Source organism: Saccostrea cucullata, unplaced genomic scaffold, assembly GCF_032062105.1.
Source record: "Saccostrea cucullata isolate Sc308-1 unplaced genomic scaffold, CSIRO_AGI_Scuc_v1 ctg3021, whole genome shotgun sequence".
Lineage (NCBI taxonomy): Eukaryota > Metazoa > Mollusca > Bivalvia > Ostreida > Ostreidae > Saccostrea > Saccostrea cuccullata.
In genome coordinates, this window is record NW_026938148.1 from 69,194 (window position 1) to 85,609 (window position 16,416).

At 31.5% G+C, this 16,416-nt stretch overlaps 1 protein-coding gene and 2 long non-coding RNA genes across 4 annotated transcripts; all 3 read right to left on the reverse strand.

The window, feature by feature from the left end:
- Positions 1-2,225: 2,225 nt before the first annotated feature.
- Positions 2,226-5,279, reverse strand: LOC134249498 (uncharacterized). The gene is made up of 3 exons (XR_009988292.1): positions 4,812-5,279; positions 3,780-3,913; positions 2,226-2,419 (listed from the first exon to the last, which is right to left on the reverse strand). It is a non-coding gene; the product is annotated as an uncharacterized LOC134249498 (long non-coding RNA).
- A 5,178-nt stretch (positions 5,280-10,457) lies between these two features.
- On the reverse strand, positions 10,458-11,501 carry LOC134249495 (uncharacterized). The gene has a single exon (XM_062731842.1). The coding sequence runs from the start codon at positions 11,499-11,501 to the stop codon at positions 10,458-10,460; it is 1,044 nt and encodes a 347-aa protein (XP_062587826.1).
- Positions 11,502-14,900: 3,399 nt separating this feature from the next.
- LOC134249499 (uncharacterized) lies at positions 14,901-16,416 on the reverse strand. 2 transcript variants are annotated; one of them, XR_009988294.1, is made up of 4 exons: positions 16,390-16,416; positions 16,184-16,265; positions 15,519-15,590; positions 14,901-15,060 (listed from the first exon to the last, which is right to left on the reverse strand). It is a non-coding gene; the product is annotated as an uncharacterized LOC134249499 (long non-coding RNA). The 2 variants fall into 2 exon arrangements; XR_009988293.1 differs by having other exon boundaries at positions 16,184-16,390.

Sequence of the window (16,416 nt, forward strand, 5' to 3'; positions counted from 1 at the left end):
TGTATTGAACAATATGTGTTTGTGAAACACTATGCACCAAGCGGCAAAAAGTTCGAAAAGTTCGAAAACACAATTTTTAGCTTATAGGTCACAGTCAAGGTCAAAAGGTCATTGACTTTGGTGTTATTTGAAAGAATTTAATCAGTGGAGTAAGCATACTATAATTATATGAAGTCTATTTCTCCTATTGGTCAAAGATAAGGCAAAAATTAAAAAAAAAGAATATGGAGATAACGAACAATGTTCAATATTAAAGTCCATAAAACAATACAAAATAGGAGCAGAGCAAATACGAAACTTTAGAGGTGGGATCAGGTGCCATGGATGAGAGAGCGTCCCCTGCTGACCGATGACACCCGCCGTGTGCTTTTTGTCGTGATCGGGAAATAAGGGAAATTTTGTCATCAATTCGGTGTATAAATATTAACTAGTTGCATTAAAAACGTCAGTCAGCATTGACTCAATGATAAATTTTATTTGCTGACAATGTCATTGTATCGACCATAGAACTTACGAATTGATGACTTTAAACTTTAAATGATGACTTAAAACTGCTGATAATCTTGTTTCATCAAGTTGCTTGTCAATAATTTACCTCGTTTTAGAAATTGTTCATACGTAGAGCATGCTCTTGTGTATAGAATCAATTGAGATATATACACTCTGTATGCAGGTGATGAAGGTATATTGCTGCATAAGTAAGGGAAGTTGACGATAGAAGAAGTCATCACGTTTATAATATAGCTTGGTTGTTAGATTACCATTAACGTCTTTTTCAAGTAAAATATCTAAGCATGAAAAAAATGTGTTAGAACCTGTGGTTTCTTTTATCTCAAGCTCACCAGGATATATTGTATCGACGTAGGAAAGGAAATTACCATTGTTTATTGACAATCTGTCGTCAATATATCTTAATGTCGAGTTAAAGACCACAGCAAGTGTTTTCTTCTTTTTACGCATAAAGTTTTGCAGAAATTCTACTTCATGTGAATATAAAAATAGGTCTGCTAATAACGGAGCGCAATTGTTATCCATGGAAATTCCAATAGATTGTTAGAATAGCTAGTCTCTATATACCACATAGATATTGTCAATCAAAAACTCAAGAATCTCTGATGTCAACGTCAGAGTACTTGTGTGTGCAATCAGAGTGTGTTTTATAATATATATTAAAAATATAATTTAGCATATATGTCACAGTCATGGTCACAAATTCATTGACCTTGTTCATTGAAAGAACTTAATTAGTGGAGTACGCATGCTAAGTATGAAGTCTTTATATCCTATTTATCAAAAGCTATGACCAAAGTATAGAAAAGCTTTTTTTAGCATATAGGTTAAAGGCAAGGTCACAAGTTCATTGTGTCGGATGTCATTTGAAAGAGTTTACGTAGTGGAGTATGCATGCTAATTATGAAGTCTCTATCTCCTAAGGTCCGAATTCTGTAATATAAAATATGTTTTGCTTTTAATATTTCATCTCATCACAAACTTAAACCTTTTACAACACATTTCAAGTATAGACGTAAAGAACTTCCGAAGTTTCACAAACAGTTGCAACATTTGATGATATCGATATTATATTATGAGGTATCGATTTAGCATTAGCGATTTATACTCACGATCAGGATAAAATACATGTATATACCCCATCACTAAAACTAAAAATAATTTTGGAAAAAAGAAGAAAACAGCATGTGAGTGCATTTGTACTGCTAACAATGACTTCAAATAAATGTGCGTGATAATAATGCGTACAGCATCTGAGGGTAAAGAGAATTACCTGTATAAATAAACTTAACAATATTTATCCGTGAAAAAAAGTTTATTGAGCTTTTATTTTCTCTTATTTTAAATTTGCCCAAATTCTTATTGAACATGTTTTTCGTATGATATTTTCGTTATTTTATAATTGATATTGAATACTTCTGTATAACTTTAATGAAGTATGCAATATAATAGACATTAATCATACATGCATTTTTTGATAAAGTAGGTGCATAAGGCATGTGAATATGAGCCCATGCACAAACACACGTTTTAAAGTTTACATTTTAAATTTGCAATTTAGTGTATAAGTAGGAGAAAAGTTTACAGATATAGATTTATCAAAGTGGATGCCTTACAAAAGTATAACCTTAGTTTTGATCTAGATGTGATCTTTTTGTATTCTTTTCAAGAATTAAAACAGAAATTATTTTGTTTATATGCAGTTTTTGAGTATATGGGTACAGTCCACTAATTGTTTTCCCATAGGCGACAATGTTAACGTTTCTCCTCATAGTGATGTCCCTAATTTTCGTTCAGAAATGAGTGACCCCTCAAATCAAAGCACATCAACTTGTCTTTCCGTGGTTAAAATCTCGAGGTGGCATGTCTGATTCGTTTTCCGGCAAAATGCGTCTGTCTGCAGGAACCTCTGAAAATGAAAGTGAAAGTAGGGGAATTCCAGGATTCTCATTGGCGGTATAATACACAAAATAATTCAGCTAATCTTCTTGATAAATTACATTTAATAAGCTATTTTGATAGGAAAGATACTCCTTATCAAGAAGTATGAGGCTCAGTTTAGTACATAATCACATTTTTTTTAGTCAAGTCTGAAAATTAAGGAATTTACAAATTTTTCTGCACTACTTTCTTCTCCTACCGATTCTAAAAATAATTAGTGGGATGTACCCAATATGAAAAAGCATTTTTTTGATTTTACAATATTTCACACTGTTTGTCAATCTAGAGCATAAGTAGAGACATCATGCCAAGTTTCATGAAAATTGAACCATTAATTAAGATTTTACAGCATTTACAGTTCTATGTGTAATATCCTTAAAAAGTGCTCCAATCTAGCCAAAACTGCACCCAAATTTTAAGTAAAATTTTCGCTTATTAACACATCTATACCATTCTTATTCACCTTCATAACCTTAAATATATATAGTCAAATCATAATAAAGCATTTAATTGGGTCAATTTCACTTCTTTAAAAAAATTAATGCATTTCCGCACAAAATATGACCATTTTTCACCCTATAATCCATAGTTTCCCCAGTGATGACAAAAAAATTAAATTACCAAATACCTCGAAAGTAGTAAAATAAGAAAGTGCTGATTATTTCCTGTCCATTGATGTATCACTCATGAAATTTGGTCTTTGAATAAAAAAGTTACAAGCCTTTCTACTCCTATATAGAATCAATTGTTTCAAAGCAATTTTTATGCCAATGCAAATTTACTCATCTATGACGTCACAATGACATCATAATAATGGATAGCTCAATACACGTGTATCATTACTTTTCCCGTACTTTCTCATTAAAGACCAAAACAGTGCTAATATATTCATGTTAACAATAAAAAATAAAATTATGCGGTTTTGCAGATTAAATAAATAATCGACTAAAGTTGTTTTGTTTCCATGGTAACCATTTTGTAATTTGTAGGAAAATGAGACAAAATTTTGAATTTCCAGACAAATCGCATAATTTTGACAATCAAATATTTATGAAATTTCTATTCTTATATCCGTGTAATCTTAATAATGCATAATTTACAAAACAATGATGTAGATCTGATTAATTTGAAATTCTTAATTAAGAAAAGAAAATCTATATGCCTTGAGCTACAAAATGTATATAGCAGTGCATGTACAGCTTCGTTATAGATAAATACTTTCACATTCTGATCACCTATTTAATATATACATTTCCTCACCCCAAACCCCCACCCCCACCCCATCCCCTACTTCGATGACATTTTTTTTTAGAAAAACTTTAATTTACACATTTTGCCGACGGTCACATTTTGCTTGTGATGCTTCAAGATGTATTCAAATGGGTGCGCGTTTGCTGGTCAATAGTTTTAAACCCCATCTGCATCAACCTCATGGTTTTCCAGTACCAATCACCATGACAACCTAAAAAAAAATTCATACTATAAATGGCACAATATCACATTTGCAGACAGACAAACACACAGAGATTCAATACATACAATTTTACCATATTCCTTTTATGCCCATAACTTGAAATTAATAAAAAATGATGAATTTGCTCCCACTCGAAATCACACTGTTAACATATATTGGTAATTAAGTTAATTCAGCAGAATAGGTAATAATGGTACAATCAACAAATACATGTAATGCAATTGCTAAAAAATATGAGAAAAATCAGTTAATGTGCATGTTCACACACACCGTTTAACTCCCATACAGCTGCACCCAGCTTGACGGTGCAACTGATCTGAAATGATGTTTGTCACATATGTGACGTGTCGATCATCATGTTCAAAAAACATTAAATTTCTACTTACAAATACTGTACTAAGGTATACCTCTTGTCTCATGTGTAAAATACAAATGCCCTACACTTATGTACTGCTAAACACTGCACTGAACAGTTTTGATAACTTTCTGCTAAGTCTACTTTCACTTCGTCCTTGACACTGATTGAATACCGATCCCGACCTCATTTGTGAATTTTTGTGTATTGAAAATAAACCAAAGTGGAGCATGTACTTCTACGTAATTGCTTCTTAATCAATTTATATATTTATGATTCTGAATTTATAAATAAATGATATAAATCGATACATTTACACGTTACATGTGTAAACAATGGGTGATACATGTATGAGCATTTTTACTGTTCCGGGGGGGGGGGGGGGTATAGACACTTTATTTATGTATCAATTTGTTTGAAAATGTGTTTCCAAAATATAATAATTGTTTTTTTCATAAATTTGAACAATTGAAAATAATAGAAAACACCAAATTTGAAATAAATTTAGGATCTATGACATCTTTCACTTACTTATAGGCTTCCTAATATGGGTACAGTCCACTAATTGTTTTCCCATAGGCGACAATGTTAACGTTTCTCCTCATAGTGATGTCCCTAATTTTCGTTCAGAAATGAGTGACCCCTTAAATCAAAGCACATCAACTTGTCTTTCCGTGGTTAAAATCTCGAGGTGGCATGTCAGATTCGTTTTCCGGCAAAATGCGTCTGTCTGCAGGAACCTCTGAAAATGAAAGTGAAAGTAGGGGAATTCCAGGATTCTCATTGGCGGTATAATACACAAAATAATTCAGCTAATCTTCTTGATAAATTACATTTAAAAGCTATTTTGATAGGAAAGATACTCCTTATCAAGAAGTATGAGGCTCAGTTTAGTACATAATCACATTTTTTTTTAGTCAAGTCTGAAAATTAAGGAATTTACAAATTTTTCTGCACTACTTTCTTCTCCTACCGATTCTAAAAATAATTAGTGGGATGTACCCATATTATTTAGTAAGTTACATAACTGTTAAGATGTTAGTGATTCTCGAGTTCCTATGTACTTCATCTTTATATAGTTTTTAAAATGGCTTTTTCTTTAATAGCGAGAAGGCAAACAAGGTTATAAACAAGCCAAGGAAATCATTCAGCGTGTTATATTTATTCAAAATGTCTACAAGTTTAAAAAAGCAGGACTTAATGTATCAAGTTTCACATCTTTAAATGGTATATTTAACAAACCTAGTACCGGTATTAAATGTCATACTTTGCACAGGTGAACTAAAAGGTAGATTGTTATATATTTTTTTCTCATAAAATCGTACACTGACTCGATATTTTTTCTCAAAAAGGAAATCGAGTGCAACATGTTTAACAAAATAATTTGTTCCTTTATATATAATTCCAGGTATCATAATTTTGTTTGTATCATCTGTCAGTTAAACATTTTCCTGCTGAAAAATACGCCCAAATTAAGAGATTAAATTTATGTCTGTAGTAAGGTATTTGTATCAATACTGACTTTTGTATTGCTTTTTTCCCTATATCACATATAATACAACGATAAACATCGCAAAATTTAACGCATGCCTACACAATGTATGAAGTCAACAAAACACTGAAATAGGAAAATAGGTCGAATTTTGTATTGATTGTATTGCATTACTCATGCGGTTAGGTAAGGAATTTAAAATTCTTGAATTCTTTTTAGTCCTGTCAAATTAAATAAAATAAAAAAAATGGATGTATTGGAATTTCAAATGATTCCACAGATAGAAGAGACTTAACAAACACAAAAGTCACTTTATTAAATCAATTGTTATTTCTTTCTTTTTATCTTATATATGTACATTTGTTCCAAAGTTCATTTAAACCTAAAAATATCTTGTCAGTCATATTATTACTGCAAAATTTCAAGATTGGAGTGAGATTTAGTGCAACAAGATACACGTACAATCCCTCTTTAATTTGCAATATGCTTAGTTTAAGGTAGGATTCTTCTCTGGTTTCTGACTAGATGAAATATTCAATGTATATATTTTTTTATATATATCTTATATATCTAGATGTATAAGATATTTAATAGATCATATTTTTCCTTTCTCACACACAATTGTACAACTTCAAATAGATACGGCAAATTGAGTTTAAAATCTAGCAGGATCTATATTTTTGGCAGAGTGGTGGCGTATGAAAATATCTTCCTTTTTGATTCTTCAAACTATTGTAGAACAATGAATTAGTTTATAATTTTTAGACAATCAAAGGCTAGAAAGATAGTTCAAATGCTCAAATAAAATAATGATAAAGAAAAAAAGTTTAAAAATGTATCAAATAAATATGATTTTCCAAACAAACTACAATATACTGTAAAACCACATACTTTCGTGGAGTCTAATTATCGTGTTTTGAGTAAAAACTCTTTGTTCGCTTGAATTTGAATTGAAAGGATGAAGAAGTGTTGAGTATACATATGCATACGTATGTAACGTGTAACATTTCATGGTGGACATGAATTCCTCGGTCTCTTCATACCTTGAAATCAACGAAAATTAAACCTTCACGATTTTTTTTGATTTCACAGTATTTGCCTTTAGAAGCTTCCATTCTTGGTATAGATATGAGCCAAGAATCCATAGAAAGTGTTTTTAATCTCTAACTTAACAGTCAAAACTTTTTTGTTTTTGTATCATTTAGTATCTCTATATGACTTCTTTACCATATGCGAAAAGTAGAAAATGTTAAATATAGGACACACATAAAAGATCAAGGTCCAAGGGGCAAAGTTTTTGATATTCTATGAAAGGTCTTCTCATAAGAATTATAAATATGAAGTATGAAAGCCCTAGCCCTTACCATTCAAACGTTATCGTCAAGGTTAAAGTGTTTTCATAAGTACGGAAATCTCCAAGGTCAAGGTCAAAAGGTCAAAGTTGTTGGTATCTAATAAAGGGTCTTGCTACAAAGAATACATATGTGAAATATGAAAGTTCTAGTACCTACCATTATATTTTTCATCGAAAATTGAATTTTATTTTTTGTATTTTCATATAAGGAAAGACATTGGCAAATGTAAATATTTGCTATTGAACTTATATTGGTTAATATTAACATGTGTAAAATCGTGCGAGTTCACATGAACTGCCAACAATGACTTTAAATAAATGGCGTGATAATAATGTGTAAAGCACATGAGAGTAAAGAGAATGATAAATAAACTTAACAATATGTATCAGTGAAGAAAGTTTAATGGTCTTTTATTTTCTCTAATGTTAAATTTAACCAAATTTTGATAGATCATGTTATTCTTCATTTTTTAATTATATAACTGATATTGAAAACTTCTGTATAATTTTAATAAAGTATACAATATAATAGACCTTAATCACGCATGCATGTTGTGATAAAGTAGGTGCATTAGGCATGTGAATATGAGCCCACAAGAACACGACTTAAAGTTTACATTTTAAATTTACAATTCAGTGTATACTGCAGAAGCACAAATTTTTAGTGGGCATAAAATTTCATTGTTTTGTCATCAAACACAATTTCGTGTGCATTTAATTTCGTTGTTTTAAAGCTAACCCTATTCTATATCTAGTCAAATAAAATTTCGTGTGGGATAAAATTTTGTTAACAACGAAATAAACAAAATTTAATCCCCCACGAATATTTGTGCGTTTACAGTAAGTAGGAGAAAAGTTTACAGATATACATTTATCAAAGCGGATGCCTCACAAAAGTATGACCTTATTATTTTTACCAAGATGTGATCTTCTTTCTGTATTGTTTTCAAGAATTAAAAAAAATAATTTTGTTTATATGCAGTTGTTGAGTATATTATTTAGCAAGTTAAATAGTTGTAAAGATGTTTTAATTCTTGAGTTCCTATGCACGACATCTTTATATAGTTTTAAAAATGACTTTTTCTTGAATAGCGAGAAGGCAAACAAGGTAATAAACCGGCCAAGGAAATCATTCAGCGTGTTACATTTATTCAAAATGTCTACAAGTTTAAAAAAAGATGACTTAATGTATTTATTCCAAATGTCTACAAGTTTAAAAAAAGATGACTTAATGTATTTATTCCAAATGTCTACAAGTTTAAAAAAAGATGACTTAATGTATTTATTCAAAATGTCTACAAGTGTAAAAAAAGATGACTTAATAGAGAGGTTTCGAAACCTTGACGTGTACGTGAACTTGTACGTGTAACGGGAAATCCCCTGAATATAATGCGTATTACGTCAGCAGAATCAGCGCATAACTACACGGTGGCGTCATCATCTACTTGTAAAATAGCTTTTACACGTAAGTAATAACTTGTGACTATTCTTAAATTTATAGAACAATTCTTGAATGAAATTCTTGTATAAATGTGATCTTAAGAATTTATAGCATACCCCTATTACGATTTATCCTGGCATTTTACAAAAAATGCTTGATATGAGGAGGTAATAAAGCGTATGACAGATCTACACTAGGCGACTCGCATTGTTCTGAATATAAAATTATGATTTATTGTCTGTACTCTGTATCAGTGAAAAATAGTTTAAAAAAAGATTTGTCCTTTTCACGTAATCCAGTCGAGGACAAGAATTTGGGGAAGGACAACAGTATGTGTTGTGTGTGTGTGTGTGTGGGGGGGGGGTGACTGACGAGGAGACGACCATTGTTTTTAAAGGGTGCTGGCAAAAATTATAGCATTTATTTTTAAATAAGTCAAGAACAGGTCATTTAAATCCAAGATGATCAAGGAAAAAAATAATTCCCTCACTAAAAATATTATTAAAAAAAAACTCCATTTCGTAGGGTTCGGGGAGGGACTGGTGGTAGTAGAACTAGCAAGGACATTTGATTTATTTCCTTGACGATCGCAGACAGATTATTTCCAAAACCTGCCATCTCCCCTCAAAGGCAAATTGTTGTCCGCTTACATGCACCCAGATCTTATTAAATAAAATAGGGCCATGCGTGATGTGGCGTACTTGTGTTTGTGTTTCGTTTTTTTTATGAGAAAGAGAGAGAGTTTATCTTATTTATTAAAACTATTTTACATTTTTTGTGCTTGTTCATTAAATAATGTTAATTACTTGTATGAATTTATTTATTTCAGGATCAGTATGGCATTATCCCGCAAAAAGCAGGTCCGCTTTAATCAAACGGATGATTTAAATTTATTACGTGAAGTGATGGCGAAGAATCCCTTTGCTAATAAAGGAAAATGGGTCGAAGTCAGTGCAAGTTTGTCAACGGACACTTTTAAAATAGACAGCAGAAGAGCACGGGAGAGGACTCTTCTATTATTAACTCAATATCGACAAGATCAAAATGACAAATTAAAAAAGTAAGCTCCCTGTAAACCAATTCGAATTGATTAAGTTTAATATCCAGATTCTTTATTTTTCGTTTAAACACTTTTATAAAGTGTCACGATTTCTTACATACGGTTCACGATTTCTTGTGTTCGTTTAGGTCAGGTTTAGATGAAGAGTACAGTGAAAAGGAGCTTTTGCTTGAGGATATACGTACATTGTACGAGGAAGAAGAAATCCGAAAGGAAACGGACAAAAAGAAATCCATTGAAAACGCTAAAGCCGTCAACTTGAGAAAGAGAGCTATGGAGAGCTTGTCACCAGAAAAGGGTAAATTGAATTCATATACATGTGTATAGAACTTAATTAAATTTTGATATTTTGGTTAAAAGCTTATATAGATATCTGGCATTTTAAAGATGATGATGACGAGAGTCCCCGGTCTTCTTCATGTAAAAAAGCGACCAGAGGAAGTAGCAGCGCTGTTCTCTCCTATCTCCAATCAAGGTCTGAAAGTGACGGCCAAGTAAAGCGCGACGAAATGGACATAAGGAGGGAGGAACTTAGGCTAGAGAGAGAACGTTTTGAATTGGAGAAGGAGGAAAGAAAACAAAGAATGGAAATGGACAAACAACACAATACAATGATGTTAAATTTATTTAAGATGTTATCAGATAGAAAGTAGAAAATTCTTGTGTTGATAGAAACTGTCAGAGTAGATATGTTGATTTATGACAATAATTTTGTTTCTCTTTAATCTATTAGAATTTAGAAGTAAAACATATAAATTTCATCTGTCAATATTTTTCACAGTTATCAACGAATGATTAGTCACTAGTCGCACGACATGTTTATATAACCGCTATCCTGCCAAATATTCCTGGAGAGTTGGTGGCTCTAAACCAAAGTACATACCCGTCTCGCTTCCGTATAAGCACGTGTGACAATTAGTGAGAATGGACCCCACTAAAAAGTACTTTCCAACTGGCTGCAAGTATAACTTCTGGTTTTTCTTATAATCAAGAAAGGAAAACAAGCTAAGAATTTTCCCGAATGCCCACTCAACGCACGTACGAACCGCTGACATTTTTTTGTTGAATAAGGCTTGTTGTGCGGATATCACACGTCCATGGTATGGTGTTATGATGAAAGTAGACAGTGGATACGCTGGGTCCCCATATAGCACATATGCATCACCAGCTGGAGTTGTCATATGCCTCTCTAACTGGTCGTACAAGCAACTTTCTCTAAGTAATCCGGCATCATGTCGCCTCCCTTCAATGGGTCCAAACATGTTCGCTATAATACCGTTTGGCAAAACTATGCTTTGGTATTTCAGTGCGTGGACTCTTTTATGTCCATTAAAAACTATCCTCTGGTTTCTAGATGGTCGGCAAATAGGTCGTACAGTTCCATCAATAAATCCCCAACAATTAGGCAAAGGGGCACCTGTCATTTGAACAGCATGAGATAATTCATCCAAACTCTGATTTGACAGCCATGAGCGGTTAAGGTCAGCTAAGAGATGAGAATGATTGGAAAAAATTATTTCTAACATGTTGTTAATAATAAAGGACAGAACTGAATCTGGTCTTCCAAATATTTTGCCGATGTCGGAAAGTCTATTAGGATAAGCAAGTCTTCTCAGCAAAATACACAGCCCTTCGAGTCCAGAACAAATAATCCCGTTAGGACAAATAACTTTATCAGGAATTCGTAATGCATGGAATACAATGTGTATATCAGCTTTTTCAAACCTGAAAAGTAATTTGCACTCCTCTTCTGTTAGCCTTTCAAGATCAAAATTCTTTTCAAACGTTCTTCTGTCTGAATCAATAATAGAAAGAAGGAGAATTTCTTCTTCCATCACTCTGTCAGTAGCAGCCAGCAGGCCTAAATCTTCCATTTTGCAAACGATCACTTTGATTTGATAAAATTTAACCTATGACATCTTTTGTTACGTCACACGTACGCGTACACGTTTGAGAAAATATTACATAAAAAGTCATGGTTACGTGTACGTGTACTTGTACGTGTAAGTTACACGTACAAGTACACGTACACGGTATCTTTCGAAACCTCTCTAATAAGAAGTTTCATACTTAATGAGAAAAAATATTGACATTCCATTACTTACAATATACATAAAGTATATTTTATTACAGAAATAACATATTCTGAGAGACCTCTTAATATTAGTTTATCTACTTACTAAGATCGGAAGCTTGTGGTTACACGTTTTAAATCTGTTAATATAATTATAAAATCTTTTGGAAGTTTATTGAGGTAAATCTCTCTTCCTAAATTATTTTTTTAAAAACTTCTGTATTTTAAGCATTTGTAAAATAAATGCATTTTCTATGCTCGTGTCCCAGTTATGTAGAAATTAGCCTATCAATATCCTGCAATAGATTTCAACCATGTTATTAAATGAAATATTTATTCATCCATACATAAGATAGAACACATGAATTCAGGATACCTCTTTTTACATTTCAACTATTGGTGTATAAATACATGTACATGTTTACCTTCAGAAAAGCATTAATTGCCGAAAGCAATACATTTTATTATATGATTGAATAATTTCCACTTATCTGATTGGCTGAGATCCAACTATGTTAGAAAAATATCACGTTGTATTGACCTGCACGTGACGTTCTAGGTCAATACAAGGATTTATTTCCTCTACATTGATCTAAAAATAGATTTGTAGACTCCAAATTGATATAAATTGTTTTAGGAAGCTATTTACAATTTTAAGTTACACGTACAAGTACACGTACACGGTATCTTTCGAAACCTCTCTAATGTATCAAAATTCACATTTTTGAATGGTATATTTAACACACCTTATACCGGTATTAAAATGTCATACTTTTCACAGGTGACCAAAAATGTAGATCGTTATATGTTTTTTTCATGAAATTTTACACTGACTCGATATTTTTTAAAAAAGGAAATCGAGTGCAACATGTTTTACAACATATTATTCCTTATATAAAATTCCAGGTATGACTCATCTGTCAGTTAGATATTTTCCCGCTGAAAAATAATGAAGTAAGGTATTTATATAAATACTGAATTTTGTATTGCTTTCTTCCCTATATCATATATGGTACATTGATAAGCATTGCAAAATTAAACGCGGCCTACAAAATGTATGAAGAAGCCAACAAAGCACTGGAAATTTAATAAGGAAAATATTAGCTCAGATTTGTAAGGATTATATTTCATTATGTATACAGTTAGATAAAGAATTATAATGCATTCAATTTTTAAAATAAACATTGCAATTGTTCAATTCCTTTTTATTAGTTTTATCGAAAAAAAGACGAATGGATGTATTGGAATTGTAAAAGATTCGACTGATAGAAGAGACTAAAAAAAAACTTTTTAAGATCCATTGTTTTTGCTCTCTTTTTATCTTATATATGTACATTTTTCAAAATTGCATTTAAATATAAAATTATATCTTGTCAGTCATATTATTTAAAAACATACTGCGGATTTTCAACATTGGACGTGAGAAATAGCGACAACAATCTACAAGGACTCTTTAATTTGCAATATGTTTAGTTTTAAGACACTTGTTGCTATTAATAGAAATGAAACCTACGCTGATTACTTTGCTTTTCACTTACCGGTATGTCGTCTGCATGCTAGTCACTTTATTTGAATAAGACGATCTGCAATTAGTTCATCTCTCATGTAAGAAATAAAGTACTTTATACATATAGCTTTGTGTCATTATTGCAAAAAGTTTCTGAATTGTATTTAAACGACTGGTTTTAAATTGATGATTGCATTGTTAAATAACGAGGATTCTTCCTACGGAAAATTTCTCACTATTGTTTGAGACATGTGACTATAATATCTTAATCTATAAACACATAGAAAAATTTTAGGCTGGTTACTCAATTTTGCTTTTAATATTGCGTCTTATCAAACACTCAATTATTACTGCACATTTAAATTAGAGATGTAACAAACTTCCGAAGTTTCAAGACCCCCTCTCTTCATACATTTAGTTACATCCCTTATGCATAGGCGTCGGAAGCAAATTGAAAATGGAGAGGGAGCGAATTGAAAGGGGGGGGGGGGCTTAACCAACAAAAGAGGTAAACCCCAATTTTCAATGCATATATTTTGTATACATTTGCAACCCCCCCCCCCCCCTTGACGCACCGGTTCTAAAGCATATGAAATGATATTACATGTGTTTGTGAGACACTATGTGCCCGACGGCAGCAAAGTTCGAAAAAGCTATCTTTGGCAATAGGTTCACAGTCAAGGTCACAAAGTAATTTATCTTATCGTCATTACAAAGAACGTAATGACTAGAGTACTGCATACTAGATATGAAGTCTCTATCTCTAACGGTTCAAAAGTAATGCGAAGGTACACAGGCAACTTAGCCACATATGATTCTCATATGAGTATCATATGATTCTCATATGATTGGTTTCATATGAGAATCATAGAAAAAGGGCATCATATGTGAATCATATGAAGCAAATCATATGATTTACATATGATCCACATATGTGAATCATATGAAAATAACTACATATGATTTTCATATGAATGATTTAAGTGTGTTTCAAGCCATTTACATATGAGAATCATATGAAAATGGTGTCATATGTAAATTATATGAAACACTTATGTGTGTTTCAAGTCATTTACATATGAGAATCATATGAAAAGGACATCATATGTAAATCATATGAAACACTTGTGTGTTCTTTTTCAATATTTTTCACATTCTTGTACACATTTAAAAATCAGATATTTCTGCTTTAGATGAAAATTCATTACATTACAATGATCTATCTTCATTGGTTAAATATTTCAAAAAATCTTGTAATAATGCTTACACGACTTTTTTGATAAAATTATTTTCATCAAGAGAAATAACTTATTTTTGACAGTGTACATTCTAAACAAGAAAGTATACGAACAAGTCAGTAGCATTTGTCGATACATGTATTTAACATATTCTAACATGAGTACAAATTATAAGATTTCAGCAAAATGATTAAGTAGTTAAACATGTATACTGTACATGTACAAATGAATAACATAATTAGTTCATGTATAAAAATACCATATGACATGAAAGTGTCCAAAGCAAAATTGAAATATCAGCAATAACATTTGTCATGTATTCTCCATTGTAAATTTATGAAAAATCAAGTTATTGATTATTCCAGCATACAATAAGAATATGGGAAATTTTCACAGCTCAAATTCAGACAAGACTGTGTACATCCTCCCCAGTTCATCATTATGTCCTATATTTTCTTGTTCTTTTTCCTTCTGTATCTTTCATTTTTTTCAGTTGTCCTCCCTTTGATCTTCCATGACCATTTTGAAAATCTCTTTGAACTGTACCGTACCAAAAATGAATATCCACCACTTCTCCTCTTCCTGAACAATTTCTTTGTGGCACAGAATGGTCTCTACAAAAATTTCAAAAGTAAAAATAAAATAAATTCTTTAAATTCTATGAGTTATAAAAGTTACTTAGGTATAATCAGCAAACAAATGTATGCCCAATTCACTGACACAGATATTATACAAGATAAAACTAACGTTATATATGTTATGCTAGGTGTTTTGAGGAATCCTATGATGTAATTTGCAAAACAATTACACTATTGAAAGATATGCTTCATAATAAAATCATAAAAAACAATTTTTTGTTATTTTGACAATTAAATTTGGAATGTTCAAACAGTATATATTAATTCAGATTGGCAAAAAATTAAGAAGATTCTGATACAAATACATGTATATTGTTTTTGGACAAAAAATACTACAGACAAGTAAACAGGCAGAAAAACAGACATTGCGATTCCAAGATATCCCAAACTTTTGGGAAGACTATAAAAAAGTTTATTTAACAGTGTGTAGTTACCTTAACTTTGAAGCAAGCCTTGGATCTTGGGATTTGTTCTTTATCTTATGAGAGGCTGACTGTATATTGAACCTGTAAGACAAATACTCACAGTCTCACACAGTAGATATTTTCTAAGAATACATTTTATTCAAACTTAAACGATTAAAAACAGAGAGTACAAGTTTGTAGGTTCTCTATAGTCTTAAATATATCTAACATTTAACCCGAAACTATAGGCACGTGCACCATTCACTAGTGTTGGAGGGAAAAATAATTGTCAGTCAATGAATACATAGATGTAAATATTCAATGGATTAGCTAGCTGATGTTCTTTCAACACACATGCACATGCCTATTTAATTATACCGTCACTGTTATAAATTTTTAGTTGAAATTCAAAAATCCAATTTATCCCCCCTCTCCCCAAAAAGTTATTGTATACTATATAGTTTCATAGCCTTTACAGCCAGCAAAATCTATTCATACTTTGCATATTTTAAGTGCACTGGATTAAAATTATAATGTAGAGTATTGAGTTGAGTTGAATTTATTTTTGATGAATTAAGCCATGCAAACAATTTAGAATTATAACAGAACAAAAAAAAAAATAATAATAAAGAAATATTTTGTCATAAAGAGAATTACAGATACTTTGATTTTTTATTGCAAGTATTTATTTTTACCTTCAATATTGTGATGATGCAATCGTCTGTCAAATCAGCTTCAGGATCAATCGTCAGTCTTATCAGCTTCGGGCTCTTTGGACTGAAAAAAAAAACAGCACTGTGACACTGAACTCAAGTTGCCGAATGCATCTATAGGCCATATAAACAAACATTTGTCATTAAGTTGTAGAAGGAATCCAGACTTGATAACGATCTCGACATACATAACGCCAACTGACATACAAGGTTTC

Coding starts and splice junctions, on each gene's coding strand:
- LOC134249495 (XM_062731842.1), bottom strand. CDS start 11,501: ATGGAAGATTTAGGCCTGCTGGCTGCTACTGACAGAGTGATGGAAGAA.